Here is a 26,866-nt window from a genome sequence, read left to right as displayed (position 1 = left end):
GCGGCAGTCGAGGAGAGACCTGGTTTGGGAGGTAAAAATCGACATTGCTGTGGCACTGATGGCAAATATGGGCTTGATTCTCGACCCCGTGTGTCCACAGTGGGGAGAGCTGCCCGTCCGCTCTCCGGCTGTCCACATTTAAACGAGTGAGGACGCCACAGCCATAAATAATGCTTATATTTACCTCTGGCAGCTGCCTCTTATCTTCAGAGCCACGCTGGCTCGTCCGCCGCAGAGCTGCCTCCCGCAACCATTCATTTTTCCTTTTATAGTAGCTGGATGGTATTTTAATGCAGTGTTTGAAATGACTGCGTCATTTGGTCTAGCGCGAAGGTTTGGAAGCTGTAGATAAACTTAGAAAAAAAGGCAGCGCAGACATGAAAGGCTGCGGTTGTGTTTGGAGCTCTTGGTTTGTTGTCCAAAACAGCTGCCGATGTCTTTATCAGCAGCGAGATGGTGAATTAACGGAGCAATTAATGGATTTCCAGAGCAATCACAGTGTATCCGTGTAGGGTGAGGACGGTATTTGGTAACAAGGAGCTGGCCAAGTCCACTTCATTTAGCAAATCAAATGCAGTGGTAAGGACCCTTCCAAGAGAGATTTATTTGACTGCGGGAGCAAAAGACCCATCCGTGGTGTCTGGGGTGGTTGATTCAGATCTGTCTCGAACGCTGGGCATCTCTGCAGCCACAGGAATTCTTCCTAATAAGGTAAAATATAGCAGGTACGTAGATGAAATAGGGGAAAATGGGATTTTAATGGTAGCAGAAGAATAACACGTACTGAAGGTTGCTGTTGTCTTTCCACAAGTGCCCCTCGTCTCCAGACTCCTGGGCATTTTTTAATATATCATGATGTGCATTTTTTGAAGTCCTCCTACAGAAGTAGGAAAGTTTCATTAGCCACAATTCAGGTATTTAAAAGAAAAAAAAAAAAAACAAACACAAAAAACAACACAAAACCAGGCACACTAAATATTAATCAAATCTTTGTGGAGAGCTTGGTGGTCATTAAAAATCATTCTCTTGATCCTGCTTGTGATCTAAGGATCATCTTAAACTCGGTCTGTGCAAGGAACTGCCCGTCTGGGCCACGTCTGTCTTCCTGCTTCTATCTAAATAATTCAAATAATCCAGGTTTTTCCCATCTCGGCTGGTGTCTGTCACCCGCTTCCCTGTTTTTCACAAGTCTCTGCATTTTTTTTCGGTGTTTTTCATCAGATGACAAAAAACTCGTTACCAAAGTAAATACATCTGTTAGTGAATCCTCTTGTGCGTCCTTCGGGAAAACAGATTTTTTTCCACGACGCCTTCAATTCAACCAGTTCTGTTGATATTTCTTAAGCGAGTGACTTTGCAAAAAGACTTTTTTTTTAAAACAAATCTTTATAATTTTCAGCCGTTGGTGACCAAGGACGTTTTATCCCTGAGGGTTAGTTAATGAATTAATTCACACTTTCAGAAGAAGTCTGATGTGAAATTGCCCAAGAGAAGGAAATAAAAGATGTGAGACAACTTCTTGGGCAACAAGTGACCTGATTCTTGCCTGCCTTTAATTTTGGAAAGCTGTTAGGAGCTGGTTGTTTGATGTGATGAGTGTCGCCGTAAATACGTCTTGTATTTAACTTAATTGGTATTCATAATTTGAAGTGGAAAATGGCTATATTAAAAAATCAGCGGAACTGAAAGAGATCAGGTTAGATGTCCAGGGAGGTGCCTGCAAGCAGAGATTGTGGAGCACAAAAAAAAAACGGGCGTATTATTTCCTGCCCCTATGTTATTCTTCTATATTATGATAGCAAGACCTGGGATGCAATTGTATTTTTTTTTGTAAGTCCCTCTGCACTGCCCTAAGCATCCCTAGTTCTTGGCATCTGCTAACACTCTATGTAATGCCAAGATATCTTGGAAATTATTAGCAAGCTTTTGTAGGGTGTCATGTGCCATCATATCTTTGTTTCAATATTTAGTGAATGAGTGTTCCCTGCCGGTGGTTACATGGCCACGGAAGGACACCAGGGAACAGTTCTGTGAGGTTCTGCCGAGCACTCAAATTGCAATTGAATCTGCAAAATGCTTTTTATTCCGGAGAAATATGCACACATCCATGTACAATCAGCGAATGATTAGTTAGAAAAGCGCTTCTACAATTCAGGTCAGATTTGATAACCAGAATATTCGGTCTCCTGAAAATCTGGCGTTGAATAGGCTTGGCGCGTCCACGAATAACCATGACTAGATGGTTATTTCGGGTGATAAACTGTGTTGCCTTAGTGGGTTGAGCTTGGGAAGGAGAACACGTAATTTTCAGCACGGTAACGGTTAATCGGCAGAGATATGGGATAGAAAGCCTTGTGGAGCCGACCTTAATGAGGGGAAAAACCATTTAATTACGGCAAAGAGCTGAGCGATGTTTCATTAGCTTATGTCCTAGTAGTGCTACTGTGTAATGCCTTTTTTAGACCATTATGAACAGAAAAAGAATGGAGTTCCGGGGCCAAATAGTGTAACACTACCTAAGATGTTAAAAAAAGTAGTTGCGACTAATCATTAGCATTTATCAGACTGAAAATATTAGAGGAGAAAAAAATGGAAAGGAGACAAAATAACAAACAGCATGAAGAAAGTGGAATGAAAATTCTCAGTCCGGAGGTGTGAGGACAGGGACAGTTAATGGCATTGAACGTAGCAAAACTGCTGGAAGCACCTGCTTATGCTCATTACCTGAGGAGCCTTGTTGTCACCGCAGGTAATTAGCGTCAGGAGCTTAGCAGGAGTCCTTTGAAGACCTGGTACCTTGATGAGTGGATTCAGAATTACCAGAAAATTATTAGCAGAATAAAACGAAAACTCCACAAAGCTTTTATGAGTCAAGCGGGCGTCTCTGCTTCAGACCATGAGGACAACCTGTCAGCGTGGAACTTCAAAAGAAGGTTGTTCATGGGACGAGGTGTCTCATTTTTCCCTTCAAAATGCTTGGTGACAGAATATGGGTTAGATGAGCCTGGTGGTTTTATAGGACTGGTGTCCTGTCTGTATTTCTTCATGGGATGCAGTATCCCTCCTTTAGTAACCGAGTTGGGTCTTTTATTAACCCATTTTTGTGATTTTTCACGTATTATGAGGTGATAATATGCCCTAACATTCCCACAAAGCAGTGCTTAGGAGATGATGTTGAGGTCTTGGCTCAACGGAGCTCGCATCTGTGAGGATCTCCCAAACCTGAAGAACTTCGTGGTTGACAGCATACGTCGTCAGATGCTGGGAACCCAGCGCTCTTGTGTGAAGATCATAGAATCATCGAATCATTTTGGTTGGAAAAGACTTTTGAGATCATCAAGTCTGACCATTAACCCACCCCTGCCAAGTCCACCACTAACCCATGGCCCTAAGAACCTCATCTACACGAAACGTTCCTCTTCTCCTCTGTTCCACCATGGAAATTCTTGTGTGTTAGCTGTGTTCGTGCTATTTATTTGGCACGAATATCTGGAAACAAAGAAGGAAGACTCCCAGATTTTGAGATTTCTGAGATTTTCCCAATCTCAATACATTTAGATTGATTTCTTCTTCTCAGCACTTTGACGTAGGGGAAGGTGTAGAAGCTTCGTGGCTGTTGCACAGACTTTGCCTCACCAGCTACAGCAGCCAAGGTGTGATGAGAAACAATTTCTCTTTGAGAAAGCTTGCAATTAAAAAAAAAAGCCTGTAGTGAAGATAAAGATACAATGGTAGAACAAGTTTTTCTATAATAGTGTCAAATCTGGCTCTGATTCTGTTCTTCTGCAGCTCTTCGTGGTGGGCTCATGGTTGCTCCATGTGAGCACCTTTCCGCAGGGGTGCTCACAGACTCATTTTCCGGAACAGATTTATTTGCGGAAGAGAGAGGATTTTTTTGTTTGTTTCTTTTGATTTGTTACACATGACATTTTCTGACCACACTGTCCAAATCAGAATGCTGAAGGATTTGACCGAAATCTTTTTAGGAAGGTGATGCTCACAACCACATGGCCCCACAGTTGAGACGCGGAGAAAACCGCTCACAAGATTTTTTTGTTGGTTTAATTTTGACTATCACCTGAGTGATTTTTTCTGAAAGATGTGACAGATATTCAGCTACGATGTGACAATGTCGTAGACAGGGACTTGCAAAACATCTCTAAAAATAAATAGGAGGCAGGATCTAGTCTGTGATGGGGATGACGGGTCTCCCATCTGTTCCTTTCCAAGTAGGATAAGCCAATAGCTTGAAGGACTTTCTTGCCAACCTGATGAGTTACTGATGCAGGAAGATTGTCTCACTGGATAAAGCCATTTATTTGACTTCTGCTGTTGTGGTTGGGATATTTGGGGAAATATGTTGGCACGATTTGGGAGAGCCCCTCAAAATACCTCTGAGTAATACGAGCTGGCAGGTTGGTGTTGGACCTTGGGCCAAGGAAGGTGATGGTGAAGGTGGTGGGATACTGGGCCAAGGAAGGTGATGATGGAAAGTTCTGGGAAACTGATACTAGAGAAAGAAGAGCACAAGAAGAATTAAAAAAATATGCTTGGTATGTAAAGTCAGAAAATAGTGCCCCAAAAATCTCTCTGAATCTGAAAACTTCATAACTGATTCAGTGAAAAAGATTCTTCAATGCCGCCTTATTTCATTGTTATGTTGGAGAAGGATTCAGTATTGTATTGTGATGACCTTCCAGTCTATTTTTTCTCTTTGTAAAATCCACCCGTAAGTTCTGGAAAACATCACTGACACTTGCATCTCTTGGATAAAATCCACTGGCAGGACAAGGCGCTGCCGCCCGGCCCGGGGTGACAGTGGACACGGCAGCTGGGGCAATGCAAGGCTCAGTGGGGCTTCTTGGGGTATATTTTTGGGGATGTAGTTTGTTTTCAGGTACATTCATAGAAATAGGACATAAAAAGTAGCCTTTGTAGGAAATTTTATAGCATTTTTAAATGAACTTTTCCTTTTTGTAATTAGGCTGCTCTTGCATTTGTCTCCTCTCTTCTTCCAGTGATCCTTTTAAAGATAATTTTTCTCCTCCTTAAACATCAAAATCATCAAAAAACCTTTTGCAGGCTGGAATCAGCATGATGCGTTAATGATTCCGATTCTCTTAGGAAAAGCACACATGAGAATGACAGGATTTTAATATGATACTAAGATAAAATACGAGTATGGAAAATTACATCATCCTTCTCCAGCCCGAGCATGATATAATACTCCGCGATGCCAAGACAGGGATTAAGCTCGAGTCTGGTATCCTGCACGAGTACTTTCCTCTGGGTGTTAAGCCTCAGTTTTTAAAAAAAAAGCTAAGCCTGCCCGTCTCAGCCTACATCCCGTGACCCAAAGGGGAACCACAAAAGCTGCTTAATCTCTCTCCCGCTGCAGGACACGGCTGTGAATGGAAACCAGACACGCGGTGTGTTCGGTGAGAAATAGCCAGCGAGCAGAACAGCAGGAAACCAGAATTCGCCGCGCGCGCACGCGGGACTTGAGACCCACCGAATAGGCTGAGCCTGCTGTGAGATAAGGGCGAGACACTAAAACCTGCGTTCAGACTAAAGGAGGGTTTTAGGCCTTGCCTAACAGTAGTAGTGCCAGGATCGAAATTGGATTTTTATACTATTTTAACACACGCGGTAGCTACTCATCCAACACCAGCACTCTTATTAGTCGCTGGCACCCCTAAACCTTATTCAAACAAAAGCATATTTTGAGTCTGTTTGATTTAATCCTGTAATTTATGCTGGCGGAAGAGACCGTCACCACCTTGATGCCTACGTGTGCTGTTTTCGATTGACTGTCCAAGGCTCATCGAGAACGGAGGGCCGGCTTCTGTTCCTGTTCGTTAGAGCCACAAATCAAGTGTATTAGAGCTTGAATTGCTCTTAATTTTCCTTGTTCTCATCTCCGCTAAGTCCTATTTCTAGCAGTGGTATAGCTCTTCACACTGGCTAAGCATTGCTAATATATATATATTTAAGAATAGGGAGAAAATTGGGGTTTTTTTTAGGGCACAAACTGATTTGTTTCGTCGTTTACTTGTGCATACAGCGTAATTACTGTTGAATAGATACTTTGAGTGAAATAAGAAAACAAATGCACTTTTTTCCTGTTTCCTTTCCACCTATTTTAAAATTATATATCTCACTCAGACCCACAGAATTGATTGAAGGAGGGGAGCATCATCAGAAAATGTTAGGGAAATATTAAAATGTGTTTTTTCCTCTGAGTCATCTTGGAATAAGACGTTTGTGTTACAGTAAGTACAAATGTAATTATGAAGACAAATTGCACCTGAGAGAATAAACGGGGGAAAAATGGGAATGGCTGATAAGAATTTTAAATCAGACATGAAATGATAACAAAAATCAAATCCTGTGCATGATAACAGCTTGCTAATTTTTTTTTGGTAGGATATCAGCAGGTTCCTGGGATTTAGTGCTAAAGCCTTGCAAGCAGAAATGCCAATTGATTCATTGGGTAACACAATGAAAATTTATTCCACCTACTAAAAGAAAAACAAAGCCCCTGTAGAGCCACTAACTATCCACATAGAGATTTGATTTTTGGAGAGACTTCCTGAAGAGGAAGAATCCTAGTGCTGGGTTTTAATTTTTTTTCCTTGAATATTTCATTGGAAGGACCTTTCATCCTTGTATAGAAATTATAGGAAGTCTATCCAAGGCCCTAAGGGAGAATGGGATATTTCCTTTCTTCCCGTGTTAAAATCTGATTTCCTGAAGAGAAGAGGATTCTCCATTTCTATTATACACAAGCAGAAAATGTATCTTTTTGGGGGTGCCTGCCTTTACTTAACTCCTGTCTTTGTGTTTTACATTGAGTCTTGTGAACTTCACACTGGGGAAGAAACATTTCTTGCCATCCTGGAATTACTCTGATTGGGGTTTTTTTGCATATTTGTTGATTTGGGTCTGAAAGGAGGGCGTACGTTGCTTTTTTTTCTCTCCAGAGGGCAGGAAACACCCACACGTGTATGTTCACACACCTATTACGGAAGAGCTCTTGGAGAGGAAAGATCCATAGGTAGTTCCTACAGCTGTATCCAGATCGCTCCTATTTTAACAAATCAATTTTTGGAGGGTATCGCAAGTTCTTGTTGGGAAGCTGACAGGGAGAGTTGCCTGTCGAGATATTTTTGGGGATGGGTGGGCAACGGGTTTATCCAGTGGGAGCAAATAATGTTGATAAAGTCCATCAACACACACACGGTCTTTGGAGGAAGTACTGAAAAACCGGAGAAAAAATGAACCATGACCAACAAGGCGACAGGTCATCGTTGTCTTCTAACAAATCTTCTTCTAGATCCAATGAATTTTCCAGAGTTGTGCCTGAGAAACGGTATTTAAACATCCCGTTTTTAGGTATTCGGAGCTTTTAGAAATTCTGGAGGGGGTGCGCTGGCCTCGCTTCCATGTCTACATTGTTGCCTGGGGAAAAACTGGGAGAGGATTTAATGGCATCGTGTTGACCGAAAATTCTTGGAGGTGCAATAACACCATGTTGACCAACTGAATGTGTCTTTATGGATGTTTTGTAGATTCGCATGATACTTAAAAAATAGGATGAGGGTTGCACACTGTCACAGTTCATAAACTCCATGGCATTTTAATCCTTGTTAGGGCTTTCATTTGATTTAGTGCTTACACTTACTCTCCCATTCCACTTTTTAAGTCCGCTTCCCATTAACTGAGTCTGTACTAAGGAGCTGGGGTCCAAAACCCCAGCTCTGGGCTCATGTACCCTTCTTAAGCTGCATGTTTTACAATAGTGATCCAAAATAGATTGCTGCTCTCCAATATGTCTGTGTTAAATGGCATTTTTTTCCTGTGCAAAATGATATTTGGGGTTTTTCGCCTCACTTTTCCATAGAGAAGCACGGGGTTCTACCTATGGTAGCAGTGATGGAGCCATGCTCAACATCTCTTCTCAGCAAACTCAGCGCCTGTTAAATCATAATATTAATTGCTTTTTTTGGATGAGAGCTGCCCGTACCTCCAAATCCATCATCTGTTCTGTTCTGTTTTTTCCAGGATTGGTTTAGCTCATCCTTTGCATTAGCACTGAGGGACGATGGGCAGATCTCTCAACCATGAGATAAGATGTTTTAAGTCTTTACAGGTCTGTAGCTGGCATTTAAATACCGCCTGGGAATAACTTATTACCTGGAATTGATCAGTGCATGAGGATGATGCTCTTCCTATGTGATAACAAAAGAGATGAACTTTGCTTTGCTTTGCTTCTGCCACTTTCCCATTTTTTGGGTCTTCATGTGGAGAGCTGCACTGCACAGAGATGGTTATTTTGTGCAGGTTTTTTTTTCTTAAACAAATGTTAGTGGAAGTGTTTATACTGGTTACAAGAGTCCTTCAGGCTGTGTTTTTGTCAGAGTTGAATGTCAGAGGCCGGGTGCTGTTCCAGACACGGTCCATGGTTGGTTTGGGTTGGACAGAGTAATTGAGGAGATGATCTGGCTTTTGCATTTCAATATTTGGACCTCCTTGGAGCTAATGGGATCCACGCTCCCAAAAATATTCATTTTGGCTATGGAAGTGTTTGATTAAAACCGCTGGTGTCTTGATGGCTTTTTCTTCCACAAGTTCTATTCGATTTCTGCTACCTGGGATGTGCAGTCACTAGGATGTTGCTGCAATTATATATGATAAACTAGTGCTCTTTGCCTTTCAAAGCATTTATTTCACCCATTCTCTATTCTCCAGGCTTCATTTATTCCTCTTAGGCTGAAAAACTTCCAAAGGTCTTGGGGTTTGCTGTTAGAGTGGAGCAAGAGCGAGTTAGTTCCTATATGAGGTTAGTCAATGATGTAAACACTAGATCCAAGAAGACTTGCGGGGGCTGCATGCTGGGGAACTCGTCCCAGTAAATCATGTGAAAATATCTGTGAAAGGGCAGGTCATGGCCTTGACCTTCGAGGTCTGCAGCGTCACTAGAGAGGGAGGAGCTGGAGTCAGCAGAACGAAGACCAAGGTGGTTCATGGGCATCTCTTCACCGTGCAAAGTCACCTCTTGGTTTTGCAAGGAGCCGATGTCCAAAAGCAAGGTAGAGCTTGGCATTTCTTCTCGCCTGGGCTATGGCGAGAAGATGAAATCAAGAGCTGTGGTTGGGAAGGGTACCTTGGTTTAAGGTTGCCCAGAGAGGTGGTGGATGAACCATCCCTGGAGACATCCCAGGCCAGGCTGGACGGGGCTCTGAGCAACCTGAGCTGGTGCAGATGTCCCTGCTCATGGCAGGGGTGGTGCTGGGTGACCTTTGAAGGTCTCTTCAACCCAAACTATTTGATGATTCTCAGTGAGAGCACCAAACCCATCCATATGTGTCAATCAAAAATGGATTGAGCTCAGCATGGTTGGGACAGCCCAGTTTCACAGCAGCCCGTGCTCAATTCAAGCTGGTTTTCTGGGCTAGAAAATTCCCCTTTAGATTACACGCTGGTAGATATGTATATTTTAAATGCTGATATTGCGCCTAAAAATCCAGCCGGAGCCTTAATACCACAGTGGGGTCAAAAAGCTGGACATTCCTCCTGGTTTTGGCTGCAGGACCAAGTCCAGAGTCTAGAGGATCAGTGACATTGTGGCAGGGTGAGTATTATAAAAAGCTGCTGGTTTAACCAGAGTTTTAGGAAGTGAAAAAGATGCTTTAATCTTGGTTATCTACATGGAAGCTCTTGTGGTTTCTGAATGTGTAGCACAGTGAAAGAAATCATCATTCTGGCATTTGTTAAAAAGATGATTTATCTATTTTTTGTCCTGAGAGCTCTACTGGCTGTCCAGCCTGCGGCACAGGCTTTAACAGCAGCCAACAGAAGCAGTGCAAAAAAAAATTGTGTGAACGTTCCAGCCTTTTGCATCATCACGTACGGCCCTTTGCTGGTTTTTGCTCTTTGTGAGTCATTGCTTCTGTGGGAGGAGGTAGTTATGAGACTAATGCAAAGATGGTGCTGTTAGAGCAAAGAAGCCTGTAAATTTAAAGTTTCATAGATAATATTTTTAAAAAAATATAGATTTTTGGAATTTGATTGCAGCCAGCAGAACTATTTGTGGGGGAAGGAAGAAAATTTTGATTTTCTATTTTTTTTTTTTTTTCTTAAAGCAGACATACTATTTAAAGTATTAACGCCTCTTTTACTTGATTCCCTGCTTTTTCCATTTATAAGTTTGTGGGGCGGTTCTAACCTTTTTGCTTTCCCCGCATTATCTGACTGTTTTGGATAATACCAGCAAAAAAAGATCTTTCCTGAGCGTTTCCCATCTCAGCTGAGTGCAGAAGAGCAGAGTGAGAAACCCTGAGCCCACAGTGGGGACCGGTGCTGATGCTGATGACGGTGGCAGATGGAAGATGTGCTCATATATATTTAGCGATCTTGTAATCTTAAGAATTAAGGATCTACCGAACGCATACAAATGTGCTTTACAGAGGCTTTTAATTCGGAACAATTTTGGTTTTCTTAGATTATATCTTTTCCCGTCTCGAAAACACAGGCTGTCGCTGCCGGAACTGTAAGTCCTTGCTCCAAAACACTTCAAAGAGAGATTTTAATTTTTACATCTCTCTTTCCCTTGTTCCTTTTGGCAAAAGATGCTGCCAAAATTATGTTTGTTTTTAAGGTAGCTTGAATGCGATGCCCATCATGCAAACTTCTTATGGAGAAACCCAAATATCTTATATCAGGTTGGCCAGCCCCAACAAGCAACATTTCTAGCATATAATAAATAAAATATTTATCCTTTCTAGCCTGATAAGCAGGTTGATCAAGCCCTTGTCTTCTGCTTATTTCCTGAATCGCCAAGTTAAAGTGCGTTTGATCTCTCTTGTTTTCGAATCGGCGATATCTTTGCATGTCTGCTTTGATCCCCACGAGATTTGTTTTGGTGTTGCAGGAGCTATTTTTATTTTGCTTTGTGAGCGAAATCAGAATGGTTCGACGAGTGCCACGGTGCTCCAGATCTGCCTAAAATGTCCCGTAAATCTTACGGAAGAGACAAGAAGCTGCCTGAAGACAAGCTATATGTAATACGTGCTATATATTTCAGAGGATACTCACATTTAATATGCTTAGGATAATAAATACAGGCTGAGCATCCTTCACTCTGCCACTTGTCCCCAGTTTTACCCTGTCGAACAGAAAAAATATGAGTGAGATGTATTGAAAGGGATAAACTGCCGTACAGGTTTTCTTTTAGTTATTTTTTTATTTCAAGCCTTTTATGGACTGGTGGTATTTTATATGGCTTACGGCAATATGAGGTGAAATGTCTGAAATGAAAAATCAAGGTGAAAACCTCGTTTTTGAAGTGGTCTATTGCAATGATTTGGGGGAAATGTGAAATCACGCTCTTGAAATTGCAGCAGCTCCTTAATTTGAAAAGAAATAATATTCCCTAACAGTCTTTAGATCAGGTAGTTTGATGGCTACGTAGGATAAAGAGGGGGCTTTATCTATAATGTAACAGCATCCAGGATCTATTCTAAAGAATAAATACTTTATCGGAGGGCAGAATTAGCAATATCCTCATCTGTTTTAGAAAAAAAAGAGAACAATTCAGCGGCGAAGTCCTGCACGTCCTCTATAGCCTCCAATAAAAGGGAGAAAGAAAAATATTGGAATATAAACCAATGTATAGAGAAAATGATGCCATTCTTCATTGGCTTTAAATAGAACTATTTTTTTGTTGTTTTATTTGCACGTCTTTGTGGTGGATCAGTTAATTGGGCTGGTTTATGCTACAGCAAAGCATTAGGCAGCAAGAAATGTTCCTGGGTCTTGGCCTTTGTCTTTCCCCAGAGACTAATTTTTCTGGTGTGACAGAAACACTGATGGTTTTCCAGCTTTATCCGATTAAATAAACTGAGATAGAGCACAGGGTTAGAGAATTGGTCCTGAATTTTTCTCTTCATCACTGCAATATTTTGGGAAAACGTCAAAAATTAAAAGAGCAGCAAACAAAACAAAACACTCCAACCCATGTTGCGTGTAATAAAACCAGCAAAAAAGACCCCTTCCCAAAATTCCAAATCCCCAAATAAAGTAACTTGAATGATGTAGCATGAAGGGAGAGTTGTGAGAAGGATTTCAAGGCAGTGTGTAAAAAGCCACTTATTTGATATAGTTCGAGGTTTTATTGAACTAATTATGCGTGAACCCTCTGTTTCCTTGTTGATTCCTCTCCTGTGGCTAAAATGAACAAAAATGTCATAATCACAGCTGGTGTCAGAAGATTTGAGGTGATTAGTGTGAGCTGAAGGGCTGTAGTACAACTCAAGGTAATAATTTAAACCAAGAAAGAATCCTTAAGTATGAATTACTGCTTTACGGTTATGTATATAGGTGCGTGTCCCAAAGTGCGTGTTGATTATCTCTTTCCATCATGGCCGAGAGCTGTGCTAAATCCATCCTCCCCTTTCCTTCTCCCCAAATAAAATCTTCAAGGATCTTGGCAAAGTTAAACACATATTTTTAATAATATTTATAATTCATATATATATTTGTATTTCTTTTCCTTTCGCCACCAGTGACAGGATTTATGGTGTGATCTCGTGCATCACCTCAGCGTGAACTAAAACAGTCGACAAAAGCTTTGGCGCGGGAGAAATATGAACATTGGACGTGGGCGCTTGAGAAGCAAAACCCATTTCAGTGCAGGGCAAGAATCATTTGCAATCACCTTTTTATTTTTATTTTTATTTTTCTCTTTCAGGCTGTGACTGTGCGGAATTCCATGGCGAAATCGCTGTACAGCGCCCTGTTCGACTGGATAGTGTTCAGAATTAACCACGCGCTCCTCAACTCCAAGGACATGGAGGAAAACACCAAGGTAACGTCTCGCCGGCTCTTTCGGTTACGTGCTCGTGTTTTTAAAATTTAAACTACGGGATCAAACGTTACTCAAGTTCCTCGTAGCACATTGCTTCACATGAAGTTAGCTTTTCCTCGGTTAATATTTCAAACATCGTTATTTAAGTGGCATTTGCAGAGCCAGAAAGGGTGAAACACCTCAAGTAATTTATCCTCAAAGCGGCTGAGGAGGAGGTTTTGTTGTAGCCACAAAATGCTGTTCCCCCACCCTCTCCAGGAGCGATGCCAAAGACTTTTCCTCCTTGTGTGTAAAAGTGTAGGACCATATATAATTGAGGGGAAAAAAATAAAATCTTCCTAATGTGAGGTGTTTTGATGTAGTCGCTCATAAAAACAATTAGAAAAGGTGAAGAAGCTCTGGTGTCGGTAGGTATTGAGATAACACGTCTTTAATGAGCAGAAAAGTGAGATTGGGGGGAAAAAAGGTCGTGATGGGAAGAGCAAAACAACGTGGTGCTGAACCGCATTCCCGAAGAATTGATGGATGGGACAACGTGATGTTTTCCGCAATCGCAGGGGCTGGATGCTGTGACCCGCGACATCCTCTCCAAAATCTCTCCCGTATTCATCTGCAGGGGGACGCTGACCCCAATATCACAACTGTACACGCTCGCATCTCGCCAACTGCCCTTGGCTCGGAAATTCTGGGCATGGGCCAGCAGCGCGCATGTGTTTTTGGGGGGGGGAGTTGTACATCCAGGCTGAAGCCGCAGCTGCCAAAAGGAGGATTGTTTTGCTAAGTGCTGACATTACGTTTGAATTATGCTGGAGGACTGAAGTTGTAGAGAATTGCAGTGGAGCCGGTCCTTTATTTAGCTCCGTAGAAATGCTTGCGGAGCGTAATTATAGACTGGAAATGAATACATATGTATACGATTTGGTTATATGCTTTTCTGACAAGAAAGATTGTTAAAATGGGTAACATCCAGCATCTCTTCTGACTGCACATACTTCTTCTCCCTCTGATTAATATTTTAACAGAAATGTTGCGTTCTTTCCTGATTTTTTTTTTCCCTAAGTCATCAAAAGTTTGGTCTAGGCTGTCAGGAAAAAAAAGCAATGTTGTGTATTTGATGAAACAGAAAAGGTCGATTCCTTTTGACAACGAAATGCATCTCAAACACTAATTTTTTTTTTAATGATCCAATGATTTAAAAAAATTATTATCTGTTCCTTAACATTTAAGTACAAAATCAGACTAGGATGCAGTTGCTTGCTGAGTCAGCATGTCTGTAATAGTGGGGCACAACAGTAGGTGTTTATGGGCCATTAAACTTCAGTTCCCAACTTCAAATCTCAGCAGGTAAGAGCCAGAACAGCCCAAATTCGTGCTGTTTCCAGCATCACTGCTGCCTATTAACCCTCTGCTTCCTCCAGCTGAGGCTCCTGTGCAGCGTAACCACCTTCCTGTCTCCCTACATCATCTCATAAATTCCCACTTCTCAGTTTTCTGACTTGTATTTTTTTGCCCGAATGTGGATGAATTTTCAGAAATCACAAAAATGCATGAATCCTGCCCGTTTTACGGGCAGAAAGGTTGAAGCGGAGACTTTATGCGCCTTGCACAGAGTTGCAGAGAGCAGCTTCGTTAAACATCGACCAGCCAATTTTCCCTCGAGCTGTTTTACAGCGTCACCTCCTCACCCCTTGTTTTAGCCCCTGACTCGGTTCCTCCCAGCAAAGAGGGACGAGAAGCTCCTGCCTGCACTGGGCAGGACTGGGAACAGCTGCTCCTTTGCCCTCAAGGAATAATGTTGCTTCCAGCGAGTGGCCAAGGGCATCCTGGGCTCTGTCACCAAGACACCAACCAGCGATCCCTACCCTCCTCTGCCCTGGAGGAACTGAGCTGATGACCATTAATTTGGTTTTTTCCCAACCACTGCACAATCTTCTTGAAATCCTTTTCACCTCGTGCTTGGAGAAACCTCCTGTATATGGTCATGATGTTGGGCAACACCAGCGAGTAACTGGGAGGTGACCTGGGAGCAGGGATATCTCCAGACCCTGGGAATAGATCTCAGCACTTAGATGACATCTACTTACTGGCATCTACCAGCTCCCTCAACAAATGTCCTCGACATTCTGATGTATGAAAGAAAAATACAATTTTGTACCTTGCCACGGAAGGTTTCTGAGCTCTGAGTTTGCAGCGGGTGAGCAGGATGTGACTCACCCTGCAGCAAAGGTCCTGCCTTAAGGCCAGCCCACGCTTGTCACCAATATTTTAAGATATATTTGGAAACACGTAGTGAAGGTTCAGAGGGTTGTCATATGATGGATTTTTGACTGAGGGCTTTCTTATATGACAGTCAAGTTATGCAGAGATAACATAAGACTCAAAATCGCTTGAATTATGAAAATATGTTTCTTCACGAGTTTAAATTTTGATTTTGGCGGTCACACACGGCTGTCCTACAAAAGCAGGGCTTGTGTGGCCTTCACACAAGTTGGCTTGACCAGCGCTGGTTGTGGTAGCTCGGGCTTTTGCCGGGAAGGCTGGAGGTCACCGAAGCCAACAAATACTTATTGTTGCACGTATGGCAGGCGCACAAAATCTGGGTTTGCTCTCTGCTGTGGAAACACGTGCAGCCACCTCTGGGTCTAACAATGGCCTTTGTCCCACCTGGGACAACCGCGTTGGCCAACACTGATGCTCAGCCAGACCAGTGGTGGATGTATTAATAATATTCATCGGTACAGACAATATTTGGCGAGGAGAAGCTGTTTATAGCTGGTTAAACTGATTTAATTGCTGGTGGATGATGTGGTTTGGTGATAGGTGGGAAGTAGACCTGGATCCTAATGAAGTCAGAACCCCAGGAGAAATTGGGACAATGGGAATGGAGACAATTTTCATATCCCAATATGTATGTTTTTTTGATGGCAGCATTAAAGAGAAGATCAAAAGATGAAGCCAAAAAACATAAAAATAAACACCCAGCTGTCGTTCTTCTACTGTTTTTTCAAGCAAGTATTTGGAAGACGTAAATCAGACCTTTGATATCCAAATTTAGGGAACGTACAGCGAATTATTTTGGGAAAACACAGTGGGAATTGGCTTATCTTGCCTGCTGACAGTATTATTTCTGAACAGAGTTGTGAATAAGTTATTTGATATGGGTTGTTTTATGCTCATAGCAGCGCTGCCGTGTATCGGTTTCACTCCGACACCATTTTCCTTGGTCTTTTAGCTGCTTTTATGTTCTCATGATCCCCTACAAACTGTCTGAAATTTGACCTTTATTAATGAGGTCAGAGACTTTTCCTCCTCTTGAGAACTAGATTACTGAACCTCAGAGAGTCTCTTTATTTAATTCCCCTTCCATAAATTAGGTTAAGAATTGTTACAAGTCCGTCTCGGTGCTTAAAATGATGATATAGTGTAGATCGTGCTGGACGAAAAGGCATTTTTTCCAAGGGCTTTTTAGGCTTTTCCCATTTAACTCTTGTAAAATGTTTTAATTTCTTCCTACATAACCCTGCTGCTGTTTTCAGATGAGGTGCTGTGTACATTGTGATGACTGTGAATACAAGTTCGTGGCCACGAAGAAAATTAATTTAAATTAACGGCCATGAAGAAAATTCATGGCTGAATTCATGAAGAATTCATGGCCATGAAGAAACTTCATTTGAATTTAAACAATTAGTTAATTCTTGCCTGTTTGACCTGAAATAGCAGAAGAATTGATGAACACGCAATGGGTTTAATGCACATCTGTTCGTTATTTTTAGGTCCCAACTTCCAAATTTGTAGGAAATTGCTCTCTTTATATAATGGGGCATCATATATATTGCAGTGATGTAGATTGGAGTACTCCTTTGAGATTTAGTGGTAATTTAGAAATTATAATTATCATCTGTTTGTTTTTTCAGTATTGGCTTTGGAATATTGTAAAAAAAAAATGAAACAATTTGAAAACAGATAAAAATTTAGAAATAATAATAAAAGATCTTTTTCCTCTGAATTCGACCTATTCGTAATTGCCAAAAAATACCTCAGTGGTGGAATGACATCACCACGGTGCTTTTGGGGCGACATAAATCAGCTCCAACCATCGCTATTTATTGGTGGTTTGGGAATAGGAGAATGTGGAGCTTCAAGACCATCACTTGCCAAAAGCTCTTAAAACTCGTGCTTGCTGTTTAAATGTCATGATGGTGACATTTCCAGAAAAGCATGAGGTCACTTTTATTATCTCAACCTTCTGCTTCCTAACCCAGGATTCACCCAAATTTTAAAAATCCTTGTAGACAAACATGTACAATTACAGGAATTTTGCTATAAACTTGATGTACAGTAATACAGGCATCTGCTACAGGCTTGTCTGTGCTGCCTATGCGTTAATTTTAAATGTTAATTTTGATAAAGAAACAGCATTAACGCTTAAGCTAGACTTAGCTAATTGAGGTCTAAATAATGTTACATCTTTGCATTATTTCCTCACGGCACTCATTTGACGTCTGGATTCGAAAACCATGAATGGGAAGATTTATAAATATAAAATTCCTTTGATTATCAACTTTAAATATTGGGCTGTAAACTTAATCTTCAAAACAGCCAGATTTTGTGCTTTTTTCTGGCACTTGAACAAAATAATTTCATTTATGCATTCCTCAATGGAAATATAGTAGGAGATGCTAGAGAAATGGTGCTTTACTCCATATAAATGTTGTGGCAGAATTAACAATCCTTATCCTGTACACGCGGTTTGATACCTGCCACAATCTTGTTAAATACAGAATTTTTTAAAATTCTGTTCATTTTACCTCTCTGAGCTTGTTTAATTTTGGGTGTCAGCAGAAAAGTCTAAAAAGACAACTTCAAAATACAATCTTTTTAAATAGGATTCTTCTTTTATAACTTAAATAGCCATTTAAAAATCTATCTAATGGTTCTGTTTTGCTTTGTAAATGTATTTACACGCACATTAAAATCTGTTTTAGTAGCAGTTTCAACACAGTAAATGAACCAGCATTAAAAACAGGGGGGGGGGGTTTTGTGCGCAGCTGTTTTGTATGAAATTATGTTCGTGAGAGCTTGAAAACTGGGTTTAGTTTAAAGTCACAAGGGTTTAACTGTGTCCGCAGAGTATCAGCGCGGCACTTGGGAAAGCCGGTGTCCATGATTCCATAAGGATTCTGAAATTGTGAGCGTTTCGTCTTCCAAGCCTTGTTTTGCTGTAGCGCAATGGAGATTTTTATCTATAATAGATGAATTTGGGGGAGTTCTTGCGGGTCGTAGGGAGAAGCTCGCACGGCGGTGGCGCGTCGGGGTAAAGATTTGCACACGCAAGGGTGAGGCCAATGGAATATCGGTGTTGTGGATGAGAAAAAGTTGCATTTCCACCGTCATTTTTTCCCGTGTGTAATAGAGATAAAATATGAGCCGCTAATTACACAAGGAATTTAAGGAGAATTCTCATTGAAATCTACCTTCAGTGGAGTTAGACTACTCTTAGGATGGTAGTCTTATGAAATCCGGAGTGCAGATAAGATCAACAAAATCAAAAGCAGGGTTCCTGGCAGCTCTCAGGTTCTTCTGAGGCTAAGGTGTTTCTCCTCCCTGCTTGAGGTTGGGCTCATTTGACTAGTGCTAATGATTTTAATTAACATTTGAATTTAATTAATTGTAACAAAGGAACAGAGGCCAGGTATGAGATGGCTCTGGTCAGACCCTGGAGTGCAGTTGCTGGTGGAGCTCTCGGTGTCCTTCAGGCTCTTCACTCCTTTTCTGGTGACAACAGGCTTGCTAGATGGACACAATCTGAGTTTTATTGGTAACTAATTATTAATTACTTGTTTAACAGAACAGGTTGGAAGTTGCAGCAGTAGGTGTTCCTGCTGAAACTTATTTTTCACTCTGGCTCCCCGTGTCAATCGAGGAGAGACCAAACAGGGTTAGGATTCTGCAATTTGGAGAAAAGCTGGGATGGAATACGGTTGAGGTTTACAAAATCACCAAAGTGGAGGGAAAAAAGGCAATTTAGACCTGTAACTCACTGAATCCTGCAATTTATGTTATGGATTTAGTAAAAGGAAATGCTTCTCTATCGTGAAGCTGGTCTGTGAGAGGCTGTGAGGGATCGTAGTGTCAGTGGGTTCCAAAAAAATTGGGTGGGTGCCTCTTGACACATCTCTTGGCCATGACCTAAAGGGAGCACAGAGGTGTCTCTTTGTCTCCCTCATCCCAAAACTCTGGGTGCTGGTAGGAAAGGGTGACAGACCGTGGAAGAGGGATGGGATGGGATGAGATGGGGCGGGATGGGGTAGGATGGGGCGGGATGGGACGTCCTGCTGCCACGGCTGGAGATACTGGGCTGGGAGGAGGGTTGGGCTGGTCCGGCAGAGAATTTCTGGTGTCCTGGTGGCAGGGGTTGGGACAACATCCTTTGGAATGACTTTGGGTCCCTCTCCTGCCCAGAGAACTTCCTCCAAGGCAAGCACCAGCTGAATCCTCAAAGGGCACAGAAGGCTGGGACAGCAGACTCTTGGGTCATTGGGTTAGAAAAAGGACCTTTTGTTTTATTTCTTCAACAGCTCTGAGTTTTTAATTATGAAAGAACCTGATTCAGGGGATGAATTTGAACCTTCCTTTTCAGCAGCATTACTATTTTTACATTATTTTATATCCTTTTTGGTAAGGTGAGACAGACTCAGCAATTCCAAAGATCAGTCTGTCTGGGTTACGCTTCTCAGTAGCAGACGTTCAGCTGATCCATCTGATATGCAAGTTGAATATTTTATATTAAATGCCATTTTACCTCTGACCCGACTTATTTTCCCTCCTTGCAATGGGTTATTTCCGTGCAGACCCTTGGCAGGTGTGTTTTGGAAGGTTTGCAGCGGGAGCAGGTTTCCTTAGCCACCCTCTATTCACCTTGTAGGCATCTTTCTGTGGACTCTCTTCATGGTTTAAGCCTTTTTTTCCAACCCTGCCCTCATTTTTCCCCCCAAAAGATAAATATTGTCTTAGATCCAAGAGAATAACTTGGAAGCGGGTTCGGGTTTCTTCAAAGAAAATACTCTAAAAGGACTTTTCTTTTAGAAAAGGGCCATCTGTCCAGGTATCTAAAGTTACGTGTTGTCTCTTTGACGTGATGTCTTCCAGATGGCATAATACAACAATTACAGTAAAAATTAAAAGTCCTGCAATTAAGTACATTTAGTTCTGTTTGGATGCTTTCGATCGTGTACTGCGTACAAATAATCCATTGACTTTATGTGGTTTTATTTTAATTCGCGTTCTTACTTTTCTTGCAGACTTTATCCATAGGAGTACTTGATATTTTTGGATTTGAAGACTATGAAAATAATAGTTTTGAACAATTCTGCATCAACTTTGCCAACGAGCGCTTGCAGCACTATTTTAACCAACACATCTTTAAACTTGAACAGGTAGGTCTGGAAATATTTGCTCTCTGATGCCAATGAGTTTATGGCACCGATAAAGTTCTTAAATCGTCCCTTTAATTCTTGTATGTTGAGTGTACATTGAATTATTCAAATTTACCTTCTAATTTACCATAGAACTTAACTGCTACCTGTAAAATAAAATCCAGCCAGAGATTTGCTGGTTTTAAAGAAACATTTTGGGATACAAGTATTGTCAAATATCATGAAGAACTTCACTGTTGCTCTTTTGTCCCCTTGACATATGCTCAGGGGACTCACCCATGAGCAATTTCTTTCTTGCCTTTGTCTGGACTTGCTGCTGTGTCATTTAATATTGAGTAAAAGTTATTTTTTGGGAACCGTTGAAAATGCCACCTCAGTCTTCTGGTGGTTTCTGGCTTTCCAGTGTTAGTTTGTGGGGATGGAAGGAAAATGTCACTGTTATACATCTTCTGCAAGGTCAGACTTGAGATCCTTCTGACGTCCGACAGCCATAGTAGGTTAGGAAAGGTTCAACTTCAAGCTTTGCTTTAGGTTTGTTAGGACTGGGTGTTACTTACTAGCCTCAAATTAAGCCGCTATAGGAGAAATAACAAAAATACAGGCCATAATTTAGCCGGTAACGTATAGGACAAGATGGTATAGTCTTAATCAGGCTGGGAGGAGGCTTCTCCAGATATTGTGGCATATCTAACAACAAGCAGGACAAGAAAACTGCTAAAGTACATGTCGTTTCATGGATGCACAACATATAATCGGGCTGTATAATCCAGTAAATATGTTATGGATCTTCAAAATGCCTTTTTTTTTTAAAAATGCTGGTCTGCATTCACTCCTTTCAGGTGAAATTTTCCTTTGGGTGATGTCAAGAGAAATCCTCCCTATCATTAGTTTCGATAGAGCTGGTATTTGATGAGCTGCGAGTATTTGATGCAGCCTGAGTCCAGCTGAAATCAGAGAACTAAACCAGCCCTTCCCACAAACCCCAATAGTTTCATTTTTTTCATTTTTTTTGTGCCTCTACAGCATTACAAAAGATCTGAAAAGCGAGTGAGTACGAGGATGGTCAAAAAAACCCAATACAGCCCCAAATGGATCATTTGGGGGAAGTTTACTCTGGAGTTTGATGCTTCTCTGTTAGCTCTCTTTTTTTTTTTCTTTTGGTCAAGAAGGTGGAGCAGAGCTGCTCAAACCCATTTTATTTCGTTTTTTTAGCTGGTCTGTGTATGCTGATGCACCTTACTCAATAGATGCTCTAAGAAGTTGATGGAAATCTGTCTGTATTTCTAGGAACAGGTCTGTTTTACCATTAGCCATTAGGGCAAAAGATTATTGCAAAGCCAATATAGCAATTTTTTTTCTGATACACTTTTGAGAAGGGACTTGAGGAGGGAAGACCCGTCTTGAAAGCTGGAGAGAGAGCGAGCTCCTGATTGCAGTAATTCTCCTTGGACCGGCTTATACCCAGTGACCTAATTAGCTTTCTCCTATAAATCTGTCAAGCGCGTGAAGTCATTAAATCAGTATTTGCTGTACGGATGAGCGGAGCGGTTGAGGAGGCGGCCGATTGCAAAGGGCTTGTTCCGATTCTTCGTGCTGGAGCGCTGCAAGTTCTGCTGGTGGAAAATACGGTCATGTCTCTGTAGTTTGCTTTCTACACATATAAATAAACCATACAGCTGCACGAGCACTAATTTTTCGATGACATTTATGCAGTTTAATCGTGTATTCTTGCTCTCCTTGGAGCTGTATGCTGTGTTTAGAGGAGTGGATTTAACGGAAGGAAAACTGGTGATACATATTCAGCTCTTGGGACTTCAGAATATCCTTCCTACCTTGTTGGCCTGAAGATTAAACCGCTTTTTAATGATAGTTGCCAGTCTACAGGTGAAGATTGGGTAGGTAATATTATGTTTCAAGATGGCAAATTCAGTTCTGTTGCCCTGCGTTGTGAATTTATTTGAGACATTTGTGGCTTTACAAGGATTTATTTGGTGTCTCCATGGCTGAAGAGCAAGTGGAGTTATTGGTGATGGTTTCTCCAGAGCTTGCAGGAGGTTGAGGACAGATTGGTGAGATATTTAAACGCTTCTGCTAGAAGAAATGACAGATGTAAGTAATCACTAAGGAGTTTTCATCAAATCATTGTAGAATTTGTGTGCAAGAAACCTCCTCTCTTGGAGCCAACCAGGAGAATAAGGATAACATGTTTGCCCACTGTTTATGGCAAAATAGGAAGAGAAGGCAAAAAATAGTAAATGTTAGAGTTCTGCCTTGGATCAAGACACTTATTCATGTTTCTCAACTGCTTTTTTTTTAGGGAACTGATTGCTAAGGAAAATTTAGTGATGATTTGTGGTGCTTGGGGATATGATTTAGCAGATGGTGGAAAAGGACAAGAGACACAAAACCCAGCCAGGCGGTGAAGCTGAGGCCCATAAATCCTGCTCTATCTCAGTATGCAAACGCTTCAATTCAGACAATAATGATCTATTTATTAATTGCTATTGCAATAAAAAGATTACTCCGTGTTCACGTCCTGCTCAAGTGGCCTCTGCAGAGCAGATAATCCCAGGTACTTCTGGGAAAGGAAAATAGCATTTTTGCATTGCAACTTGCCTTTTTTTTTTTTTTTTTTTTGCAATTCAGGGCATTGCACGAAATAATTGCTGTGCATGAAGATGTAGTTTGGAGATCACCACTAACACAACACCCATGCTATGAGTTTCCTCCAAGTTGCCAGGTCCTTGGCTGTTTGAGGGCCAGGAATACAAGTTTTTATTTCTTTATGTATCCTATGCTCCAAACTTTGTCATCTTTGACCTCACCCATCTTCCCCCATCCCCGCTCAGGCTTATCCAAGGCTCGACTTTTCCATTACCCCCACCCTCCTTTCCCTATTTTCAGCTGATGCTTTGCAAAGCTTGGGAAGTCATCCCTTTGCTTTCCATCTTGCAGACATTGCTATTAAATTCTTTTCTACCCCATTTTCTACCTTTTGTCCACCTGCCAAACCTCAATTTCGAGGACATCCTTCTATTGTTTTAAAAAATTGCTGAATAACCGAGGTCAAGACTGAAAAATCCCAATATTATTTGGAGCGCAATCAACTGGCATGAGCTCAGGTGCTGAGCAAAGTCTATTTTCTAGTGTGGTCTCTGGTGAGTTTGATGTCCCAGCCAGCAAACCTCAGCCTCCTCACATAGAAAAACTGAGTTTTATAAAGATAATGCATCCTATGAAATGTTTGCTCAGCCATCTAAAGCTCCGTAAATATTTAAGGAGGTAAGTAGGTTTTATCTTCCCTGTGTAATAGGTGGAGAAATCTGACAGTCCGGACTAAATAATGAAGGTTACAACAATCTGTTTGGCGCAGAGGGAGTTATTTAAGGGAAAAAAAGTATCGATTTGTCACAGGATGTGGTGATAGGTGGTTTGTTCAGTCGGTGAAATGCCTGCGGTATTTTAGAGCATCTTGGATACGCAGGGCTTCTCACACCGGGCTGCTCTGTCTCCCAGTGGAGAAAATAAACCACTGAAATAAATTTAAAAATAGATAAATAAATTAAAATAATTTAATCACCATGAATTTTAAGTAATTAAAAGAATATTAATGAAAAATAATTAAATTAACTGTAATGAAATCAAAATAAATTACAAAAAAGGGTCTTTCTCCTATTGCCTAAACCACTTTTTCCCTTCCCTCCAGTGAGTTTTTTTTTTTTGCATCTCATCACTCCCTTTAGGGATGAACATGTTTTCTCTTTAGCACCACTGAAGACCAAGGCCAACCATCCGAAGCCAGCCGTTGAGCACTGGGAGGCTCGGTTCCAATTTCTGAGGCCTGTATCTAGTGGAGTGCCTCAAGGGTCAGTTCTGGGACCAATACTGTTCAATATATTCATCAATGACTTGGGTGAGGGACTTGAGTGTACTATCAGCAAGTTTGCTGATGACACCAAGCTGGGAGGAGTGGCTGACACGCCAGAGGGCTGTGCTGCCATCCAGCGAGATCTGGACAGGCTGGAGAGTTGGGCGGGGAAAAATTTAATGAAATATAACAAGGGGAAATGTAGAGTCTTGCATCTGGGCAGGAACAACCCCAGGTTCCAGTACAGGTTGGGGAACGACCTGTTAGAGAGTAGTGTAGGAGAAAGGGACCTGGGGGTCCTGGTGGACAGCAGGATGACCATGAGCCAGCACTGTGCCCTTGTGGCCAAGAAGGCCAATGGCATCTTGGGGTGTATTAGAAGGGGGGTGGTTAGTAGGTCGAGAGAGGTTCTCCTTCCCCTCTACTCTGCCCTGGTGAGACCTCATCTGGAATATTGTGTCCAGTTCTGGGCCCCTCAGTTCAAGAAGGACAGGGAACTGCTGGAGAGAGTCCAGCGCAGGGCCACAAAGATGCTGAAGGGAGTGGAGCATCTCCCTTATGAGGAAAGGCTGAGGGAGCTGGGTCTCTTTAGCTTGGAGAAAAGGAGACTGAGGGGTGACCTCATCAATGTTTATAAATATATAAAGGGTGGGTGTCACGAGGATGGAGCTAGGCTCTTCTCGGTGACAACCAACAGTAAGACAAGGGGTAATGGGTTCAAGCTGGAACACAAGAGGTTCCACTTAAATTTGAGAAGAAACTTCTTCTCAGTGAGGGTGACGGAACACTGGAACAGGCTGCCCAGGGGGGTTGTGGATTCTCCTTCTCTGGAGACATTCAAAACCCGCCTGGACACCTTCCTGTGTAACCTCACCTAGGTGTTCCTGGCCTGGCAGGGGGATTGGACTAGATGATCTTTCGAGGTCCCTTCCAATCCCTAACATTCTGTGATTCTGGTTTTGTTGGAGATGAAGGAGCGAGTGGTCTCCGAAAAACGCCGCAGTCAGCTGTGTGCCGCACGGCAGGCGGGGAAATACAAAACTGCACGAGTTCTGGATGTATTATTTGGCTACACGCCACTGTATGTAACTCACATTTAAAAAAAATGCTTAGAGTACATAACTCATATTTAAAAAAATATATGGATGCTTAGAGTTGTTTAAACATTATCTGCAGGGCCGGGGGGGCTTCGTTTGAAGCCTTCTTGGTCCTGAGTTTCTCCAGATGATGAATGTTTTCATATAACTTATAGAACATATCATAATAAATTATATTCTTTATATATAATATCATAGAATGGTTTGAGTTGGAAGGGACCTTAAGGATCATCTAGTTCCACCCCCCCCCCCCCACTATACAATATGTATTATTTTATATATGAACCTGCAGAAATAATATTCTTAAATCTGTGTAGTGACATCCTAGGTAGGCAAATTAGAAAACATGCTTAAAATATCATTAGAAAATATTCTAGAAAGATCTCCTGCTGTGATATGCTGGTTGAAAAGACTCGGATGTTTTCTGCATCTTCTCCGAGCTGCTTCCTTGGCTTTTTCCAGTTAGAAGATGGTTTTTGCTGCTCATGTTTCCTACTTGAATATATTGAATAAATAGATGTGGGTTTGGACCATGCCAGGGGACAGTTGTGTCCTCTTAACGCAGCTGGAACCCTGCGCCTCGGGCTCGGGTTAATCCTGGAAATGCTGAGCCTGGTTTTCCTCTGACACCTGCCCCTGAGGCACAATCTAATATATTTATTTTATTTATTTTCAAATTATATACATGTACTAATATTTTGTACATTATGAAGCTCCCACTCCAAAAAAAATAGAAAAAAAAGAGGTTAGGATGAAATAAATACTAATTTTTATTTATTAATGGTACAAAAGGTATTTTCTTATTGCACCCCAATGCACACCCCACTTTGGAGAGCACTAAACTATCTATTCATGTTAGTAAAATGCTTCTATACTGCTCTCTTAGCTCCAAGCCCTGGCTCATAGTCTAGAACTACACTCACAGGGAAATTCTTCTACATTCCCTGTACCTTTAAGCTAAATTAGGTAAGGATTTAATGAAATCTTTGGTGATTTCAGCTAAAAACCACTAGCAATTCTTGCGAGCAACAGCTTTTCTTTAAAAATAAAACACCTCGATGCACGCTGGTGGATTTTCAGAGGACAGTGTTGAGCAACATGAACTCCCTTCTTCTTAAGCAAGAAGATAAGTGGGAAACTTCTAAAAGCCTCGAGGATATTTCAATTTATCCAAAACCATGTCGGATTGTGGCAGAACTGGATGGTCCATCCTGATGGAGGCTCTTCCACTTGTTATGTCCCAAATTCCTGCCTGGACAGTTGGTTTGGCACCGTAGCAAGAGTTTATAGGGGTAATATAAGAAATATATATATATATAAGTAAATATTTTATAACATGAATGAATGAGAGAGGAATTAGGAACAAGTGTATTTATTGAGACAAGTTTGGAGTAGGAACTGGAAGGGGAAGAAGATGTTTAGGCTGGAGGACCAGTCTGGCGTTGACCATGACCAGTCTTGTGTTGACCGTGACTGCTGTGGAGGTCCCTTTCACATTTCTTCAGACTGATACATCTTGCAAGGACTACATTGAGAGAGATATATATATATTTTTCCTCTTTAATTTAGATAGCAAGAAATTAAAGAAATTAATCTG

General features: G+C 41.5%; 1 protein-coding gene across 3 annotated transcripts in view; it reads left to right on the top strand.

Annotated features, from left to right (window-relative positions):
• MYO9A (myosin IXA) overlaps nucleotides 1-26,866 on the top strand; it is a 163,085-nt gene that overhangs the window by 82,656 nt on the left and 53,563 nt on the right. For all 3 annotated transcript variants that reach the window (XM_065641480.1, XM_065641481.1, XM_065641479.1), the window contains 2 exons: nucleotides 12,752-12,868; nucleotides 20,170-20,304. In XM_065641480.1, coding sequence (XP_065497552.1) covers nucleotides 12,752-12,868; nucleotides 20,170-20,304 — 252 coding nt within the window. The remainder of the gene's footprint in view (nucleotides 1-12,751; nucleotides 12,869-20,169; nucleotides 20,305-26,866) is intronic.

The sequence above is a fragment of the Caloenas nicobarica genome, chromosome 10 (genome assembly GCF_036013445.1).
Source record: "Caloenas nicobarica isolate bCalNic1 chromosome 10, bCalNic1.hap1, whole genome shotgun sequence".
NCBI classification, from domain to species: Eukaryota; Metazoa; Chordata; class Aves; order Columbiformes; family Columbidae; genus Caloenas; species Caloenas nicobarica.
This window is presented reverse-complemented; position numbering and strand designations above follow the sequence as displayed.